Source organism: Ursus arctos, unplaced genomic scaffold (assembly GCF_023065955.2).
Source record: "Ursus arctos isolate Adak ecotype North America unplaced genomic scaffold, UrsArc2.0 scaffold_19, whole genome shotgun sequence".
Taxonomy (NCBI): Eukaryota; Metazoa; Chordata; class Mammalia; order Carnivora; family Ursidae; genus Ursus; species Ursus arctos.
In genome coordinates, this window is record NW_026622863.1 from 14,503,781 (window position 1) to 14,524,381 (window position 20,601).

The 20,601-nt window shown below is 56.0% G+C and overlaps 1 protein-coding gene across 2 annotated transcripts; it reads left to right on the forward strand.

Annotated features, from left to right (window-relative positions):
- Positions 1–3,298: 3,298 nt before the first annotated feature.
- On the forward strand, positions 3,299–19,520 carry ADGRG5 (adhesion G protein-coupled receptor G5). 2 transcript variants are annotated; one of them, XM_057314160.1, is made up of 14 exons: positions 3,299–3,389; positions 4,724–4,927; positions 9,417–9,506; positions 9,697–9,772; positions 10,172–10,237; positions 10,404–10,575; positions 11,137–11,253; positions 11,782–11,895; positions 13,370–13,522; positions 14,231–14,352; positions 14,606–14,874; positions 16,039–16,156; positions 17,716–17,993; positions 18,382–19,520. In XM_057314160.1, exons 3-14 carry the CDS (start codon positions 9,443–9,445, stop codon positions 18,480–18,482), a joined length of 1,650 nt encoding a protein of 549 aa, XP_057170143.1. In that variant the 5' UTR covers positions 3,299–3,389; positions 4,724–4,927; positions 9,417–9,442; the 3' UTR covers positions 18,483–19,520. The 2 variants fall into 2 exon arrangements, with proteins under 2 accessions (XP_057170143.1, XP_026350635.1); XM_026494850.4 differs by having other exon boundaries at positions 10,419–10,575.
- Positions 19,521–20,601: the final 1,081 nt, after the last annotated feature.

A 20,601-nucleotide genomic window follows, 5' to 3' on the forward strand; every position in this document is an offset into this window, starting at 1 on the left:
CGTGAGAGGCAGATATTGAGGACTCAGAGGACGGGGACTCCCCGTTCTAAAGCTGAGGAAAGGCTCAGGGGGGCTTTTGGCTCAGACTTACCTAAAGTCCCATGGCTGGTAAGGACAGCAATGGGCCAAGAGTCCCTGGTTCTTTCCCAGAGCTTCTGGAGGCAGCTGGAGGGTGGAGAAGGTTGGGGAGTCAGCGGTGAACCTAAGCTCCAGATTGAACATCACAATTGGGCCCTTTCTCTTAAGACAGAAAGTAGTTCTAGGAATGTCCCTTGCAGCAGGAGGGGGAGATCCCACCAGTCATGGAACCAAGATGGTACAGACCAGAGGCTTGGCAGTTCATAGGAATTATCTCAGTTTTCAGCTACCCCACCAGCTTTCAGTGAGAAAAGCGAGAATCAGAAGTCAAGTGACAGTCCCGGGGTCACAAAGCCAGAAGGTCTGAGAGCCCAGATCTGACTCAATGTTACCATTGTCACCACTGTTCCTGAACCCACACGCCCAGACAGCCCACTGGTGTCAGCCTCCTGGCGGCCCTCGGAAGGGGTTCCTTCCCCAGCTCAGCCCAGTGGGGTTTTCGATGGAGGACTGTGTTGGTATTTCCCACATTCCAGCAGTTCTGTCTGGTACCCCTGCTGCACTTTTTTCCATCAACTCCTAGCATGTTTCCTGTGCATTGTTTCCATGTTTTAGGATGTACAGGTATTTTAGGGTAAGTAGAAAAGTGGCATTGGTTGCCATAGATAGAAGAAAATCATAAAAATAAATGCCATGTAAACAAACAAGGGCAGTTAGAGCTAGCTAGCAACTTGCTCTTTGTTAAATAGGGACATAATTGTACACCTTTCACAAGAGCCAAAAGGTGAATGGATAAATGGATAAATGAAATTGGTCTAGCTGTACATTCAAAGAAATATTATTCAGCCTTAAAAAGGAGGGAAAGGCTGATCCATGCGAAGTGAAATAAGCCAGTCACAGAAGGACAAATATTGGGTGATTCCACTTCTATAAGGTTCCTAGTGATCAAATTCTTAGAGACGGAGTGGAATGGTGGCTGCCAGGGGCTGTCGGGAGGGTGCGGTGGGGAGGGAAGTTGCTACTTAATGGGGACAGAGTTTCCGTCTGGGAAGGTGGAAAAGTTCTGGAGGTGGATGGTGGCGATGGCTGCATAGCAATGTGAATGTAGGCCATTGAACTGTACACTTAAAAAATGGTTAAAATGGTAAATTTTATGTATATTTTTCTACAATAAAAAATCATTAAAAATCAGATCTCTAGTTGTCTGCATCCAATAAAAGGTTGAAGAATGAAAAAAATAAAGACACAGGGTAGTGGGAGAGAGCAGTTAGAGAAAATTTAGCTCTCAGTGGAGGCTTCTGGATGCAACCAGGACTGAAAAATACTGAAAAGTAAATGAGTTTTTCACGGTGCGACTCAGTTTCTGTCACAACTTATCGGGGGTTCCCGTTACCGTCCTCTCACCGGTCACAGGGTGAGTAGCCCCTCGGGGAGAGACACGTCACTGGGGATGGAGTGTGGCTATCCCAGAGTGGGGGGTGATAGGTGGCCTGCTGCCCTCCTCCCTGCCTGGGGTGCTGCAGAGGGACTGGCATGTTTCTAAAGCTGAAGCATCTGGAATGTTTCATAGGGGAGTTGGAGACAGAGCAGCCTTCTCTGGTGAAGCAGGACTGGAGCTGCCCCCCGAGCCCCCGAGGAATGGAGAAGGGCTGGGGTCCTGCCCAGCACATGTGTGTGTCCCAGCTGGTACAGAGCAGGGAGGTGGGTGGGAATGGCAAGCTCCTCCAGAGCTGGGTGGACGCAGAAGCTGGATGGGGCTGGTCCAGGAAGGCAATGAAGGCGATAGGGAACCACTGCTGGCTTTCGAGCCGGGGAGTGTCTTGGCAGTGATTTCCAGGGTCTGGAGAGCAGGGTGAGGCAAAACCAGCACTCCACCAGAGGCAAGGCATAGCGAGGCTGGCACAGATCCCGGGTGGAAAATAGAGGGGCTTCGGGATGCGCGGGGCCTCCTCCTGAGCCCTGAAAGCAGCCGCCTGGGTTCACAAACAGCATGAGGAGGAAGACTGCTGGTGTCGTAACTCTAGAGGTGGCTGGGAGACCTCAGAAGGAAGGGCTTGGAGGTCATGGTCTGGGTCATGGCGACAGAAAACCAAAGTGCAGAGAAAGGCAAGGGCTTGCCCGAGTCATCCAGCAGGAGTTTAGGCGAGGGGTCGGGTCACAGGTGCACAGGTGTCCCTGGATAGCCATGGCATTGCCTCAGCGGTGGTGGGCCTGTGCTCCCCCCAAATCTCCCTGTCCTCCGAGGCGCAGCTCTCTTCCCCCTTCCCACAGAGGCCTGAGCTACCACCTGGGGGTGCGCTTGGGTCAGCCCCAGAAGGGCCTTGGGGTGGGGGAGAGGGGAGAGAGACCCTGTTGGGACCTGCCTGCTTTCCGCCCCCCCCCCCTCCGCCCCCCCCCCCCCGCTTTGCTGCATCCCCATCTCACCCCGGGGGTAGGAAAGTACATTCCTGAGTTGGAGTTTTCCCAGGGAGTTTGGCTGAGAGAAAGAGAGAGCACCCTGCCCCCCACCAGCACACACAGACACCTCCCCTTCCCCTCGGGGTGCTGCAGAGGAAGTAGCCGGAGCAGGACAGGCTGACCGGCCGTCCAGCCACAGTCTGGCCACATCTTCTGAGCTCTCTGTTCCCAGCGGGGCCTTTCCACAGCTGCGAAACATGCTTCTGGTGACTTTGCAGCATTACCTCTCATAAGCGCCGTGCTACACCCTGAGGTCGTACTGTCTTATCTCCATTTTAGAGGGGAAACTGAGGTTCAGAGAGTTTCAGTCACTTGCCCAAAGTCCCCAGCCCGTAAATGGCAGGCCTGGGATTTGAGGCCAGGCAGTCAGACCCGGCCCTTGCCCGAGGTCGTGGCTATCTCAGTCTCATTGATTGTCAGGTCAAACAGGGATCAGTCTCCCTTTTTCTGAAGGTGGGGAAACTGAGGCTAAGGAGGTCAGAGGGGAGGTGGGCCTTGAAACCTTGCCAGGTGCCCCGTGGGCCAGCCCTCCCCCCTCTCCCCACTGACACCAAGCACCTCTGCAAGGTGCAGCCACCCCCAGGAAGTGCTGCAGGCATGGGGGAAGGCGTGGTGAGAGCAAGGGGTGCCCTGAGACCAGCTACCAGCACAGAGGAAGCAAAAAGGCCGCTGACGGGAAAGAAGAAGTGAAGTGGGAGCGTGGTGTGGCGAGCAGGCGCGGGTGCTGGGTGAAGAGAGCAGGGGAGGGCTGAGGGCCGGGGCTGAGCCGTGCAGAGGCGGCCCCAGCACACACATCGAACTTCCCTTTCTTTCTGCAGACAGAACGGTGGCAGCGGACGGCAGCGGCTCTCCAGGTCAGCCCCGCGGGGCGGCTCTATTCCCGGCTCCCCCAGCGCTCTGTCTTCATCTGCCAGGTCCCCCGCAGGCACCGGGCGTGTTCCTGCCCTGGTGGGCCCAGAACTGGGGACATCGTGGGGGCAGCCAGCTGGGGACCCACCCTCATTCCCTTCCCTCTCTGGGGGCAACTCCAAAATCTCTGGGAATGTAAAAGTCTATCTATCTACCTACCTATCGATCGATCATCTATCTCTCAACTATCTATCTATCTATCTACTTATCTATTATTTATCTATCTATTTATCTATTTTTTTTAAGATTGTATTTAGTGATTTGAGAGAGAGAGAACATGAGTGGGGTGGGGGGGAAGGGCAGAGGAAGAGGGAGAAGCAGACTCCCCACCGAGCAGGGAGCCTGCCATGGGACTCCATCCCAGCACCCCAGGATCATGACCTGAGCTGAAGGCAGTTGTTTAACTCACTGAGCCAGCCAGGCTCCTCTCTATTTCTTTAAAGAGCAATTTAAATTAAGGAGTGGTTAGACACTGGGTTCAAATCCTAACTCCCCATCACGGCCTAGGGCGAGTTATAAGACTTTTCTGGATTTCAGTTTCCTCATCGGTAAAATGGGGTTCATCTGATGACCTGTACCTTGGATGACATGGGGGAGGGCCTGCACGAAGTCTGTAGTGGGCAAATGCGAGCAGGTGGCATTCCTCTCACAGTGACCTGGACTGGAGCCTGGGGACAGGATGTCTCAGGGAAATGGCTCTGGTGCTGGCTTGGTCACAGACTCCGTGTTGGGCCTTGGCATGGCCTCCCTTTCCCTGCCTGTAAAATGGGGCAAAGAATGGTACTTGTCAGGGCTTTGCTGCAGAGACCACGGGTTCGCTCCTCTCCCAGGCCAGGGCGAGGCGAGTGGCGGGAGCTTCAGCCTGTGCTGGCCAGGGTGGCAGCTTGGGAGGGGCAGAGGGGCCGCGTACAGGGGTGTGACTGGCTCAACAGGCCTGGTGCTTTCGGAAATAGGGGGGCTGCCGGGGGGCAGGTGCATGGTCAGTCCCGGGGAAGAAGGCAGGGGGTCCCAAGTCTTATGCTCAGATACATCTCTGGCTGGGACTTTGGGTCAGAGCCCTAAGCTTGCAGCGAGGCTTGTGGAAATGTCTCTGAGTCTCTCTCCCTGGGAAGTAGGTCTTCTTGGCCTCATTTTATGGACGAGAAACACTGAAGCATGGAGAAGTGGACTTATTGCCTAATGCCACGGCCCAGGCACTGAATACTGGAGCTGGTTATCAAATACGCATCTTTCAAAGGCTCTGGTCGGCCCTCTGCATGTTTCCCCATTTCTCTGTCAGCCTAGGTAGAGTCTTACTCATCCGTAGAGCGACTCAGCCACCCAACCATCGTGAGGAGGCTGCAGTACACGGCGTGGGGAGAGCACTTGACTTGGAGTCTGGAGCTCTGGGTTTGAGTCCCAGCTTGACCTGCCGTAACCCCAGGCAAACTCTCGTGCGGTTTCCAGTTTCCCCACGATCCACTGGAACAAACTTGGTCATCAGGTAAGGGAGTTCTGTTTCCCAGGGAGCCCCAGGTAATGAGTTGCAGGGTGGATGGTGAGAGGGGTGCGCTTGTGGGGTGGCAACGCACCCGGTGGCCTCTCTGAAGGGCTCAGAGAGGGGTGCTAGAAGTCTCAAGCAGAAGTGAGGATTGTGGTTTGCCCCTGGGAAAGGGAGTGGAAACCACAGCTATTTGGGGGTACTTGGAGGTGGTGTCACTTCTCCTTCGGCCTTGATTTCTCCAGCTGGTCGTGGGGTTAGGCCCCTCTTCCCTCTGTAGACACAGAGCAGGGTAGCCAAGGGTCTGGGGCCCAGGCCTTACGGTCCAGACCCTGGATGTCAAATCCACATTATGGTCTGGACCTCAGTTTCCGCATTCGCACAGCGAGGGGGTGGACAAGATGACCCAAGATCTGGTCTGCACTATGGGGCCCTCAGTCTTCTCATCTGAAATGTTTCAAATTGTTTCATTCAGCATTTCCTTTCTCTCCTCAAATCTTTTCCCTCCTCTCTTCTCTGAGGTTCTGAGAATTGCCCAAGGTAACAGCCAAATAAATAACCAAGTGGCCCAAATGGGATAAGAAGCCAACACTCTAGGACCCCAACCGAAGTCTTTATTTGCTCTCGCTCTTTTTAAAAGATTTATTTATTTGAGAGAAAGAGAGAGAGGGGGAGGGAGGGAGGGAGGTGTGGGGGAGGGGCAGAGAGAGAACCTGAAGCAGACTCTGCACTGAGCACGTAGCCTGACCAGGGCTCAATCCCACAACCCTGAGATCATGAACTGAGCGGAAACCAAGAGTCAGATGCTTAACTGACTGAGCCACTCAGGAGCCCTTCTATTCTCTTTTCAAGTGAACACATATGTTAATAAATAATGTTAAGATAAATGGGTGGGACCACCCGGAAAAAAACATCGCATCCCCATCTCATACTCCCGGATCGATGCAAATGGACGAGGGGTTCCAGTGTGAACAATGAAACCTCAAAAGTCCTAGGAGAAACTTAGGAGAATTCCTTTGTAATTGGAGCGGGGAAGGCCCTTCTAGCTATGACTGAAAATCCAGAAGCCAAAAGAGAAAAATACTGGTAATTCTGATTACACAAAAATGATACACATAGAGAAAGACTTCTACATGGCAAAAGGACCATATGTGATGTTCAAAGGCAGATGATAAACTAGGAAACATAGTTGCAACTCACATAATAGACAACGAGCTGATTTCCCTATTATGTAAAGGGTTTCAAGACTAAGCAAGAGTCGAACTCAAAATAAAAATGGGCCGACGGTGAACCGGCACATGTGGGAAATGTTGTCAGAACAGCTGCGCTGTGGGAAGGAACTGAAGACCGGAACCCGCACAGCCAGCTGTCTGAAGCACCTGCCGTGTTAGTCAGTGCCTATCCGTCCAGCGGTAGACTATGCAGCTGGAAAAGGAAAAGTGGAAACTCTAGGTACTGCTACAGAAAGTTCCCCAAGATGTGTTTTCAAGCCAAAATAGCGAACTGCGCAACAGTAGGAGCGTGCTACCTTTTTTTTTTTTAAATAAAAGTTGAGGAGAACCATATATGCTTCTATTCTGCGGGGACTTGGGAAGATTCACGAAACACGAATAGCAGAAGTTACCTGGGGTGACTGACTGGGAAGGGAGTGGTTGGGTGGCACAGGAGACAGGGATACTTTGCATTTTATGCCTTTGTGGACTTATTCATTGTTTGGATTTGAAAGATGCAAATTTCTGAACTATCCGAAGAGCAGGGGCGCCTGGGGGGCTCAGCGGGTCAAGCATCTGAGTCTTGATCCCCAGCCCAGGTCTCCGTCTCAGGGTCGCAAGTTCGAGCCTTGTGGTGGGCTCCAGGCTGGGTGTGGAGCCACCTTAAAAACCAAAAAGCAGCAACAACTATCCGAAGAGTGACTAAAACTCGAGAGAAACGCGTAACTATACTGTGTGGGGTAACGTTAGGAAATCTGGGCACCCAAAACAGTAGGCCCCGAACCTCACCGCCCAGAACTGACCGCCGTGTCTTTCAGAGCTTATGTACATAAGAAATGTGACTTTTACAAGGACTGGATTCCATTGCTTTGCAACACGTTTTTTGTTTCTCATAAACAACACGCCACCGCTCTGTTTTCCATAACGCTAGTCATTTGCAGCATAAAAATTCTAAGCATGGAAGACTTGTTTTCCTATTGTGAGGGTAATACCTGTTTGTTGTAGAAAATTCGAACTCTACGGGAAACCGAAAGAAGAAAGGAATCGTCCTCCCCATAACATTATTCACATTTTGGTGACTATGCGTCGGGATGCCCTCCTGGGCCCGAACATGCCTATCCGCGCACGTTTCCACGCACGTGATTACACGATGTGTGTTCTGTTCAGCTTGCTCTTCCCAGGCGGTGACACACTGAGCCCCTCTTCTGTGTCACTATCTACATCCTGATTTCGATAGTGAAATGGCAATCCGCGGTACTGAATTTTGAACTTCTACTTTTGAATCCATGATCAATTCACAGGAGGTTGCAAAAAAAAAAATAGTACAGAAAGATTTTGTATACACTTCACCCAATTCATCTGCATAGTCCCCTCCTTCTCCTTTTGTTTGTAGTTTATTTGTTCCATCCTGGAACCTTCTTTTCTCCTGCTGCCTCCTGGACAGGATACACCCTGGGTCCTGCTGTCCAACCAACAACTGGGGGAGTTGTTTCCCGCATTTTCTGGGGAGCAGCTTCACCTCTTCTCTGGTGGGGTTTCCTGTACCCTATGTTGTCTTTCATGATTTACTCCCTCATTCTCTTGAAGCGCATCTCCCAGCAGCTTTCTGAGAGAGGGTGTATGCTTTAGAACGCCTAGTGGTCCTTGGTTGACCATTCATCATTAAGAGCACAGCACTAAAGCTTAACTGCTTGACAGGGCTGATGACTGGGAAAGCTGCGTCCTAAGTTTGGTCCCGGCCAGTTCCCTGAGGAACACCAAAACATCCGTAGCTATAGGAGACTTTTCTTGGAATGGCCAGTTCTTCAGAGAAGACTTTTCCCCTGCTTCTAGAAGCTGAGTGGGGGAGGAGGCGGGGAAGGGATATGGCTTAATTTTTCTATACCTGAATGACATCCCATCCTTCCCTTCAGATTCTCTGCCATGCACTGTCTCCAGGCAATGAACTTTATATTGGGGTGGGGTTGAGGGTGGTAGGGTTGTGACAGTGGTCCTGGACACCCCAGGTGACTGAGGAGATCTGGGGCCCCAGCTGGTCATTTTAAAGACTCACAACGGGGGCACCTGGGTGGCCCTGGGTGGTGAAACATCGCGCGGACTCTTGATTTTGGCTCAGGTCATGATCTCAGGGTCGTGAGATCGAGTCCTGTGTGGGACTCTTTTTGAGTGTGGAGACTGCTTGGGATTCTCTCCCTCTGCCTCTCTGCCCCCTGCTCCCAGCTCGCACATGCTCGCGCGCTCTCTCTCTCTTAAAAAAAAAAAAAAAAAAAAAGGACTCACAAGCATCTATCCCCCATTTTTTGGCTTCACCTCTCATCCCTGCTTTCAGAGGTTCTCGATGCCTCTAGCTCTCAAGTGTTCCCAGGGTTGTGAGTCTTCTCCCCCTCCCCTTCCCTCCCCCTCCCCTCACTCCTCACTTCTCCCCACTGCAGGCCCTCAGGCTCAGCTGTTTATTGTCTGCTAGACGTGTGACGCCCTGCTTTGGAATCTCCAGACTTTTGCTAACCTTTCTCGCCTGCTGTTGTCTTCTTTCCCCTCGCTCTGTCCTTGTGGCTCTGTGCTCATTTTACTCAGTCACTCTCATTTTAGTGGGGTTTCGGGGGGGGGTTGACATAAATTTGCTGCATTTAAGCAGAAGTTTCTTAGTTTATTTTAAAACCACAGAAGAGGCGCCTGGGTGGCTCAGTTGGTTAAGCATCTGCCTTTGGCTCAGGTCATGATCCCGGGGTGCTGGGATCGAGCCCCACGTTGGGCTCCCCGCTCAGTGGGGAGCCTGCTTCTCCCTCTGCTGCATCCCCTGCTTGTGCTCTCTCTCTCTCTCTCTCTCAGATACATAAATAAAATCTTTAAAAAAATTTAAAACCACGGAAAACGAAGACTAGGAAGGACAGACCCTTGCCCAAAGTCACATGGTGGACCAATGACAGAGCTGGACAGGGTTCCATGCTGCTTGCTCCCAAGCAGCTTCCCCTCTGGGTGAAGTCAGGGCCCCGACGAAGCCCCCAGAGAGGCCATTTTTGGGGACGGGGAGTGACTCAAGAAGAGCTGCTAATGGCAGGCATTTCTGAACAAATGGTCAGGGGTTCTGGAGTCATAGAGACCTGGCTCAGGGGGCTTCAAGCAGAGCAAGACCACTTGTGCTCTGAACCTCAGTTTCTCCATCTGTGAAATGCAGGAGTAATGAGGCTCAGTTAAGATACTAGATGTCTTACCCCTGGGACATGCCAGACACCTGGAGGTCTCTCTCTTACCACGATGACAATGGCATGCATCTTTTCTAGGGAAGCTGGTTCTCGGAAGACAGGACATGGATTGCTGGGGGGCCTTTCTCCTCTGCCTGTGCTTCATGACTTCTCAGAGTGAGACAATGGGTAAGAGGGTGCTGCTGAGCTGGGGGGCAGCCCTAGCCGGGCCTCTGGCTGTGACATGAAAGGGGGATGTCCTGAACCAGGGGAGCTTGAAAGGGGGCACTGCACCCCCCCGGGGCAGCGGCAAGCCTGAGGCTGGGATGGAAGGCCCAGGGACAGAAGCCAAAATGGAGGTCTGACTTTCTCCCCGCAGAGACATCCCAAGACCCCCTGCTCTGGATGGAGAAGCTGGAGAGAATGGCCAGGAGCCGCAACTCGACTTCTGCTCAGTGAGTCAGGAGGCCCTCCTGCCTGCCCAGAGCCAGCTGTGCCTCCCACCCCCCAGCTCGCGCCTTGAATCAGTGCTCGGGGTTGTCCAGTGTGGACCATTAATCCATTTATTGAACATGCATTTATCGAGTACCTACTGTGTGCCTGGCATAGGCTCTGGAGGTACAGGGTAAACATGTCCGCCTTCCTCAAGTCTGCTCTCTGGCTGAGGGCCTTTAACTATGGATGCCATGAAACCTGTGCAGAATCCTGGGTCTCTGCATTTTTCCGGGAAGGAGCTCCAAGACTCGGATCGGGCTCTCCAGGGTCTGTGATCTAATGGCCTCGCAGCTGCGGGTGAGGGGATAGTGCTGATGAGTGGCCAGGGAAGCACAGGGACTATGAGGCATTTCACTCAGCCCGCAGGGAAAAGCCAGAAAAGGGTTCCGGAAGGAGGAGTCAACAGAGCCGGACCAGAAAGAGAGGTAATCAGGAGACGTGGATGAGTGGGGTGGAGGTAAGAGCGCGCCGGGGACGCTGTGTGTGCGAAGGTCCAGGGATGGGAGAGGCCGACGCAGTTGGGGGAGGCCCCGCCCTTCTAGGCCGCCTGGGGCCCCTCCCACCCCCAAGCCCACCGTGGACCCTGGTCAGCTCTCTCGCCCTCAGCCTCATCCGGGGCCTGGAACGTAGCCTGTTGAACGCCAGCTTCGGGGGCAGCAACCTGACCTTGCAGACGCCCACCATCCAGTCACTGGTCTTCAAGCTGGGCTGCAGCTTCCCCGGCCTCTCACTGAGCAGCGCCTCCGTGGAGCGGGACCCCCAGGTCAGCGGTGGCCGGGGACGGGGGGCAGCCAATGCCTCTACCCCAGAAATCCTCCAAGGGCTTAAGGTCTGGACTCCCCTCCCCCCACGCACACTCATCTGGTCTGCCCTCATAGCTGCGAGTTGCCCCCTCTGTAAAATGGGGCTGATGTTCCTCATGTGAATGCTGGAAAAGGGGGTGCCCTGTGGCCCCTCAAGGGCAGCGTCCTCTTCCTGCTTTTGCAGGTCTGTGGGAGGAGGCAGCAGTGGGAGAGGCCAGGGAATCCAGGGTCCTTGGAAGACCCTGGTGTGATTCCTGCTGAATGCTGGGCGCTGAAGGCCCAGAAGCTCCCTCCCCAGGGGCCCCAGCTGGGTGGGGTCATTCAAGGCAGGGAGAAGCCTGGAGGGAGGGCCTGGGATCTCGGCAAGTTTGGGAGGAGAGCTCTGGACGTGGAGGCTCGGAGGGCTGAACGCCTGGGGTAAGGCTGGGAAGGCTTCACTAGGAGTGGGGAGCAGTGAAAGCGTGGGGCCGGCTCTGGAGGCCATGGACACCAGGCTCAGCCTATCCGTGCCCCCTCCGCAGGCCTGGGTCTCACACGCCATGCAGTTCCCGGCCCAGCTGACCCAGGACGCCTGCAGGAACAGCCCCAGGGAGCTGCGTCTCATCTGTACCTACTTTCTCACCGACTACTTCTTCCAGGTCAGGGCCTTGGTGGGCCTAGCAGGGTGGGTGCCGGCCCCTTCCTGGGGGCACTGTGGGCATCCATGCCATCAGCGGGCCTCGCGGCAGGGACCGGCACCGGCTGGGACGAGCCCATCGTGCACCCGGCCATTGCCCCTTCTGGGCCTCAGTATGAGGAGAACGGTGGGGAGGCCAACGTATAAGTAACTTCTGTGTGTGACTGTCCCTAGGTGGGAGATAGACAAAAGGGCCTTTTCACCTTGGCTTTGAAATGGAGTTAGGACAGTGGTTAGTTCAGATGGAGGCTGGGACGCTCGCAGCACATGCGGGGGGTGGGGGGTGGGAGGGGTGGGGTGGTGAGAGGACAGCTTTCTGGGTGGGGGGACAGCGTATGTGAAGGCTGCGAGGCTCGCCCACGCTGGACACGTGACAGGCACGCAGCTTGCTTTTCTCCGGGGGAAGGGGCTGGTGAAGGGGGGCTCTCAGCCCTCAGCCGGGGTCTCCCTGCGTCCCCTGAAGTCAGCCCTTCTTCTGCTGTCCTTCCAGAATACCAACTCATCTCTACTCAATAACTACGTCCTGGGTGCCCAGCTGGGTTCCGGACACGTGAGCAACCTCAAGGAGTCGGTCAACATCAGCTTCCGGCACAACCAAAGCCTGGTACCTTTGGGGGGTGCCCCAATTTCCACCTCACCCCTGCCTCCTTGTGGCTCTCCTGTTGAATTTTGGCTTGACTAAACCCAACTCTGTGGAAGCATTTTGAAAACAAACGATTTCAAATCTATCACAGTTTGAAAATTCCTGTCAAAGAAATCAGAGAGAAGCTTTTACTTACTGCAGTAGGCACGATTTTTTTTTTCTTTTTAAGTAGGTGCCACACCCAGCATGGAGCCCAATGTGGGGCTTGAGCTCAGGACCCTGAGATCAAAGACCTGAGTTGAGATCAAGAATAACCAACAGAGGCACCCAGGGGCCTCCTAGGCAGGACCCTTTGAGTTGCGAGTGATACAAAGCCAAGTCAAGCCAGCTTAAGCACGAAAGGGAATTGACTGGGTCGTGTAAATGAAAGGTCCAGAGCTGCCTAGCTTCAGGCCTGGCTGGATCCAGGGGCTGATATAATGCCATCCTGGCTCAGCCTCTTTCCATCTCTCGGCAATGGTTTCCTGCCTTGGCTCTCTACTCTGGCAAGATGGCAGCTAAAGGGCTGGACCTCCATCACCTCTTCCCAGCAGGCTCTTCCTCATCAGTGCAAACCAGGCTCCCAGAACAGAGTCCTAAAGATCCCGCCGGGTCACGTGTCCATCTCTGAACCAGGTCGATAGAATGTGTGGATTGGCCAGGCCCGGGTCACATGGCTCAGGGACTGGGCTGGATTCATCTGACCTGCCATAGAGGGAGGCGTGGGTCCTCCAGAGAAGTGCAGAAGCTGATCTTGGAGGAAGGGAGAAGGGCTGCTGGGTGGGCATAAGCTCTGATGCCTCCGCTCTCTGGCCCTGGCATTCCTGAAAAGCACAGAGCCTCTACGTTCTACCCTGACTTCCCATCGGCCTCTTCAGGACTGTGCTGAACTCTCAATTTCTCCATCATCCTTTCCTTTCTTTGTTCTGAAGCCTTGGCCCTGCAAAGGTTCTTTCCCCAGTGGTTTCCCATGGCACTGCCTGTGTCTTTCCCCCCACCCCTCCATCCATATGGCTTGACATCAGGGCTGTCTGTAGGTGAGTCTCTCCCCCACACCGGGCATGGGTCTGCACCATTGTTGTTCCCCATGGGGAGGAGGGGAAAGGGGACAGGTGATTATAGAGCACCTCCTATCCAGCCAGAGCTGGGCCCTCAAGATTCCTCATTGCCTGTGATTTAATACCATCCTTGAGACTGGGGTACAGATGACCCCATTTTGCAGATGAATAAACTGAGGCTCAGAGAAGCTCGACAACTTGCCCAGGTCACTCTGAGAGTCCAGAGTAGAGGTGAGGCTGGAATCTGGGTCTGTCTGATGCCAAAGCCCAGCCAGTGCCCGGTAAAATGTTGACTAGGGTGCAATTAAATCAACTTCAGCCCCTACAGTTTCCAGACTCTGACCCACGGCCCTCCCCCACACCCCTTGGATGCACCCAACTCCAGCCTCTCCCCTTAGGAAGGCTACACGGTGACCTGTGTCTTCTGGAAGGAAGGAGCCAGCAAACATTACTGGGGGGTCTGGAGCCCCGAGGGCTGTCGCACAGAGAAGCCCTCACATTCCGAGGTGCTCTGCCGTTGCAACCATCTCAGCTATTTTGCTGTTCTCATGGTAAGTGTGCATCCAGTCCGGGTGAGGGGCTCAAAGCTGTAAAGGGCCCTGTGTCTAAGCAAAAGGAGCAAGGCAAAGGCTGGTGTAGGGGACAGAAAACCCAACTCAAATGGGCTTAAGGAGGAAAAAAGAGAAACTTATGAACTCATGTTGCTGAAGAAGCTGTGTTAGGCTTCAGGCATGGCTTGATCTAGATGCTCTGTATCACCAAGCAGGGCTTTATCTCTCTCTCCCAACTGTGCTTGCTCTGTGCTGGCCTAGCCTTCGGACGGGATTTCCCCACAGGATCATAATATGGCTGCTAGCAGATTTAGACCAGTAGAATGAGAGCTTGTCTTACCCACTTCTGCCAGCTAGCCTCGGGATTGAATCCCACCGCCTTAGAGTGTGTCACATTCCCATCGCTCAACCAAGTCACTGGGCAGGAGGAGGGAGGGGTCTGGTAAGTCAGGCCTGTGCACCTGTCCACAGGCAGTGGGACCACCCATGTGCATAGACAGGCAGGTGAGGTTCTCATAGAGAAAGAGGAGATGGGAGTTGAGGGGGTCAAAAGCCACCGCGTCTGCCAGGGCTTTGTTTTCAAGCCAGGACTGCAGTGAGGTTTGTGGTGAGACAGGGCAGTTTGGAGCTGAGGTCTTAGCAGGTCACTGTCACTGTGGGGAGGGCATTTCCGCGCTTCTGTCCCCCATTCCCTGTTCCTTCCTTCAGCAACTGTCCCCAGCCCAGGTCCCCCCAGAGCTGCTGAAGCCTCTCACATATATCACCCTGGTGGGCTGCAGCGTCTCCATCGTGGCCTCGCTTCTCACTGTCCTGCTGCACTTCCAAGCCAGGTACTCCCCTGCCCCCATGCCGGGCCTGCCCACCCGCCGCTGCTCAGCACCCCTCCTTCTCATCGAATTGATCCCCCGGGGTGGGGTGGGCTTCTCCAGGGAATGGAGGCTGGGAGGCAGGAGACCGGCCTTGCCGCGTGGCTGCCGTTTGGTCCTTGCCTCCCTCAACCTCCGTCGTGTGTCCACGAGCCCAGGGGGTGGCACTGCCTGGGCGACGTCCCCAGGCCACGGAAGGGCGTGCTTCCACCCGCAGGAAGCAGGGTGACTCCTTAACACGCATCCACGTGAACCTGCACGCCTCCGTGCTGCTCCTGAACGTCGCCTTCCTGCTGAGTCCGGTGCTGGCCGTGGCCCCCGCGTCCGAGTCAGCGTGCGCGGCGCTGGCCGCCGTCCTGCACTTCGCCCTGCTCAGCTGCTTCACCTGGATGGCCATCGAAGGCTTCAACCTCTACCTGCTCCTAGGGCACGTCTACAACATCTACGTCCGCCGATACCTGCTCAAGCTCTGTGCGGTGGGCTGGGGTGAGCAGAGCCCCCTCCCCCTCGGTCCCTGAGGCCTCCCGCCAGACAGGGTGTCCGCCCCCTGCCGCCCTTCTCTGCTCCCCTTCCTCATCATAGCGACCGCACCACGAGCACGGCTCATCATCCCTGTCAACGCTCGCCCCTTCTTTCTACTCTGCTGTTCTTGTCATCGATTCGACCTCCAACATCTCTGTCCCCTCCGCCTCCAAGCCCCCATCGCCGTCACCTCCAACACCCCCATCTCCTCCACCTCCAACCCCCCATCTCCTCCACCTCCAACCCCCCCATCACCTCCAACACTTCCATCCCCTCTACCTCCAACCCCCCCATCGCCATCACCCACCTCCAACCCCCCATCCCCTCCACCTCCAAGCCCCCATCACCGTCACCTCCAACATCTCTGTCCCCTCCACCTCCAACACCCCCATAACCATCACCTCCAACACCTCTGTCCCTCCACCTCCAAGCCCCCCATCGCCATCACCTCCAACCCCCCCATCTCCTCCACCTCCAACCCCCCATCCCCTCCACCTCCAACCCCCCCATCACCATCACCTTCAACACCTCCGTCTCCTCCACCCCCAGCTCCTCCATCGCCGTCACTTCCAACACTTCCACCATCACTACCACCTCCAGCACCACTATCGCCTCCGCCACAACCATCACCTCTGCCACCATCCCACCATCCCCACCATGTCTACCTCCAAGGCCACCATCAGTGCCACCACTACCACTTCGATCTCTGACCCCACCATCACCTTCACCACCTCCATCATCACCACCATCCTCATCCTCATCTTCACCGCTATCTCTGGCACCATCATTGGCACCTCTGTCCTTATCCTAGCCCCTCTTTATTGTCTCGGTCTCCTCACGCGTTCCCCCAGCCCTCTGTCGCATTAGCTCCCATCTCCCCACCACCACTGCCACTACCATCCCACCCTAGAGCCCTCACTAACACCGTCTTGGAGAGCAGCCTCCTCTAAGACCTCCAGGCTACGTGCTCTGACGATGGAGCGTGTGGCGGAGCGGGGCTGGGGCTCCGAACTGTCCCTTCCCCTCCCCGCTTGCTCAGTGGAATTCCATTTTAGCAGCCCCAGGGACCCATGACCAGCCCTTCTCGGGGTCACCTGACAGGTGCTGAGCCTCTGTCTCCCCTCTCAGGGGTCCCGGCCCTCCTGGTGCTGTCTGTTCTTGTTGCCAAGAACTCAGTGTATGGACCCTACGTAATTCCACTCGCCGACAGCCAGGAAAATGGCACGGGCTTCCAGAACACATCCATGTGAGTGCCCTCAGGGCTGTGGCTGGCTCCCTGGCCCGGGCCGAAGGGCCCAGGGGCTCTGAACGGGGTGTCCCGTAGGCAGGGCACTGGCTGTGGGGCAAGGAGGGGGCCATGGCTCTGAGAGGGGGTGGTTTCCAGGGGTCTTTGTCACACCCTTTCTGCTGGATCCCCAAGGCCTTCTGTGGAGGCAGGCTCTTGTTCTAGGCTGGCTACCTCTAGGGAGCCCCAGCAAGAACTCTGGTCCCTCCTCACGGGCCTCCAAGGCTAGGAAGCCAGGCGGGTTGGGGTTCGCTCCTCTCACTGCGAGGGTCGGGCTGCTTTCTCAGAGGAGGTGTGACTTAGGACATGATAACCATGCAGTTTTTATATAGTACGTGCTGGGGGCTGGAGGGCTGGGCGGGGGCAGGAGGCACAGCGTTGCTGGGCTGTCACAGTGTACCCCACTCCAAGAACCCACTTCTCTGAGTCCCCTTCCCTTCTCCCTCTCCCTCTCCCCCTGGGTTCCGTGACAGTTATTAAAAAAATAAAGCTAGTTATTAAAAATCCCTTACTATGTCCATTCGTGCTCCCGAACACAGACAGCAGTAACGGAACCCTTGAAGGGCGCTCCAGCCGTAGCAGAGTGGTTGCGCAGTTGCCAGGGAGCCTCCCCCGCCGGACGGTTCCGTGCCAGTGAGAAGGAATGATCCATGAACACTCTCCGCCCCTTGCATAAATCCACAAAATAATGTTCAAGGTGCCTTATGGCTGCCACGGCAGGAGCCCATGGCGGGGGCCTGGGCAGGGCGCTGGGACAGGGGCACAGGCTCGGGCTCGGAACGCAGGGCTTCAAGTGCCACCTTTGCCTCTGACTAGCGTGTGCTCCTAAACCCCAGCCTCAGTTTCCCCCCTGCAGGGCGGGGATGACTGTGCACCTGCCTCGTAGGGTCCTCATGAGCAGAGAATGGGCTCATCCACAGAAAGCAAATGACACGGTGTCTGGCGGGGTAAAAGGCACCGCCTGTCTCGCAGGTGTCTTGGGGACACAAAGGGCATGAAGACCTCAGGGAGGGTCTAGGAGCAGGGCTGGGCTACTGCCAGGCCTCAGCTCTTTCCTCGGCCCTTGGTGGCATCTTCCTACTGCTCACTCTCCTCCTCAGTGTGCACGTGGGGGGTGCTCCTCCTCCGAGCCCCCCGAGGTGCCACAGCTGCTCACTGCTCAGAGCACGGCATGTGGGCCCTGTCTAGGTGGGGAGGGGTCCTGGGAGGAGAGGAAGAGTTTTCAGGTGGGTAAAGGCATGAGAGAGCCCCGTGTGGCTGGAAAGGAGAACATGGGGGCTTCAGGCCCGGGGGGCCAAGCAAGGCGGCAGGTGGGCCCTAATGCGGTAGCCTGGCTGGAAAGCCGGGCTCAGAACTTCACCACGCATGTTGTCAGATAAGAAACAACCGGTCTGGGCTGGGAGACGGGACCAGGTTCAGGAGCGCATCCAGAGGCCCAGAGACTGGGGTCACCCTACCCACCCCTCTCTCCCCGGCCCGGGGAGCCACGCTGACCCTGGCACTTCACCCCTCCCCTGCAGGTGCTGGGTGCGGAACCCCTGGGTGCACAGCATCTTGGTCATGGGCTACAGTGGCCTCACGTGTCTTTTCAACCTGGTGGTGCTGGTCTGGGCGCTGCGGGTCCTGCACCGGCTGCGGGCCCGGGACAAGGTGCCTAGCACGCGGGCCTGCCGGGACAGCGTCACCGTGCTGGGCCTCACCGTGCTGCTGGGCACCACCTGGATCTTGGCTTTCTTCTCCTTTGACGTCTTTCTGCTGCCCCAGCTCTTCCTCTTCACCACCTTCAGCTCGCTGTACGGTAGGGCCCGTGGGAGCTATGCAGGAAGCCCCGGGGGGTAGGGGTTTGTGGCCGGTAAGATGCTGACTAGTCAAGACTTCAGGTCAAGTGGGCGAGCCAGGGGCTGAAGTCGAGCACCCCCCTCCCCACCAAGCTGGTTTGGGGTTCCTTCCGTCCATAGGAAGGGGCATGTCCTCCTAATTTGCACAAAGGCGCCCTCTGGCCTACCGACCACTGGTCGTCCAGCTTTATGCTCTGCCCCTCCTGGCCTGCAGCAGTGAGGGGCTCTGAGAATTACTCCTGGGCTTCAGGGAAGCCCAGCTCAGCCCCACTGCGGAAGTCCCTGGGCTCTGGGTGAGGCCCGACGTGGCTCCTTCCGGTCTCCCACTGACCCGTTTTCTGCCTGCAGGTTTCTTCCTCTTCCTGTGGTTCTGCTCCCACAGGTGCCGCTCCGAGGCAGAGGTGGAGGCAGAAATGGAGGCGTTCAGCTCCACCCAGACTACGCAGTAGTCTGGGCCTCCTCGTCCAGCAGCCCCGGCTTCTCCGGCTGCCTTCGGCCTGGGACTCCCGCCTCCCCCCAGAGAAGGCTGCTGGCCAGCTGCTGGACACCAGAGGCCACTGCGGCCTCCAGGGAGGCTTTTCGACCTCCGCGGCTTCCCCAGGCCCAGAGGGCAGGGCAGGGCGTTGCTTCGCTTCCCCTGGCTTCCCCGGGACAGGAGGGCGGAGTCTCTTTCCCCTGCACCTGAGCCAGCTGGACCTGTGACCAGGCCATTTGATAACTGGGGAGGTTTAAATTGCCGCTGGTAGGCGTGGGGGTATGGAGCCTAAACCCAAGCTCAGGCTACAGTTGTAGAGAATCACCATTGCCCTTGACCTCCCTGTCAGACCAGGAGGGAGAGGGCTTCTGAAGCCGGCTGCGTTCCCAGGCTGCACACCAGGGGGCGCTGGTGGCCTGTGCTCGGAAGCCAGTGGCTCCCAACTCTCGTCTGGAAAAATTGTCACCTGTCTCTGGACATCACACCAGATGGAGGGGCCCTGCTTCCAGGACTTCTCCCTCCGAGTGACCGAAGAAAGGATTCTCGCACTGTTCACACAGCCATTTCTCTTTTCCCGACGGCAGCTGCTGGCTCTGGCTCTTGGGGTCTTGCTCACCTCTGGCACTAGAGCGGGTGGGCTGGGGGAGGCTCTCAGGGCCCTGCTCCAAGACACCAGACAGGTAATAAGGACTTCAGATGGCATGGTGAGGGTGCTGGAGCTGGATCCCTTTTCTCCCGGCGGGGATCCTCTGCTCTCTGTTCATTTTTTGATGCAAACAGCCCTTGGCCAGCTGGTGAGAGCTGTAGGCTCTGGAGCCAGTCTGCCTGGGTTCAGATGGCCCTGCCACTTGCTAGCTGTGGCTGTGCACAGGCCACTCAAGTTCTCTGTGCCTCAGTTTCCCCATCTGTAACGTAGGGACAGGAGTGGTGCCTATTTTGAAGATGAAAAAAAAAGAATCCATATAAGAGGCTTAGGAGATAGTAAGTGTTCAATAAATACTGTTATCATTAGTATTTTTGCTATCATTATGAACAGAGTCGGCTGAAAGGGCAAGCCATCTAAGCTCCAGGCCTGGGTCAGCTCAACCCAACAGGCCCAGCTCCTTGCTAGGCACAGCCTGCTGTCCCTCTGCTCTGTCACCTCCTCTCCCACTTTCCCTAGAGTGGTCTCTGCTCTGACTCCAGACAGAGTGTCCCCCCCACCTTTATCAGGGTGATAGGAGTCCCCATCCCAGCCCCGCTGTGCCCCCTAGTTGAGCCCCGTCCTGAGTGGTACCAGACTCCTTGGGCCTTGGGGTGGGCTCCCACATGAGGAGGGTACAGAGGGATCATGGGAAGTCCCAGCCCCTGTCTTGAGCAGCTCCAGGACGTGGTGACCCAGCTGGGCCGGTCTGTGTCTTGTCCCACCCCATTGGTTCAGGCCCAGCCTCTTAGACCCTACCAAGCCTGGGGCCACCCAAAGGAGGATGTGGCCACAGTAACAAGGGATGATTCTGGTGATTGCAGGAAACAGGCCCAGGCTTGTGGCCCTGAGCACCATGGGGGTCCGGGCTCTGGGCAGGGATCACTTCCTAGAAATGCCCCACCTGCTGGCACTGAGCACTGGACCCAGCTCTTGGGGGGCTTCCAGACCAGGGGGAAGATGGATTGGGTAGGAGGACAAATGGACGCCAGAGGGGCCGTGTACTAGAGGTTTCTGGGTTGTTTGCTGCTGCGATATCAGAAAGGCCGTGTGTGCACGTGATGGGATGGGGTTTGAAAGCAGGGTTGCCAGTTAAAATACAGAATCCTAAATCTGGGAGACATATACTAAAAAATTATTCATTGTTTATCTGAAATTCAAATTTAGCTGGGCATCCTATACTTGCCTTTTTTCCCCTTTCTTTTTTTTTTTTAAGATTTAATTTATTTATTAGAGAGAGAGCGAGCACATACATGAGTGGGGGCGGAGGGGCAGAGGGAGAAGGGGGAGAAGCAGGATCCCTGCTGAGCAGGGAGCTCGATAGGAGGAGGGGCTCAATCCCAGGACCCCAGGATCATGACCTGAGCTCAAGGCAGATGCTTAACCTACTGAGCCACCGAGGTGCCCCTTT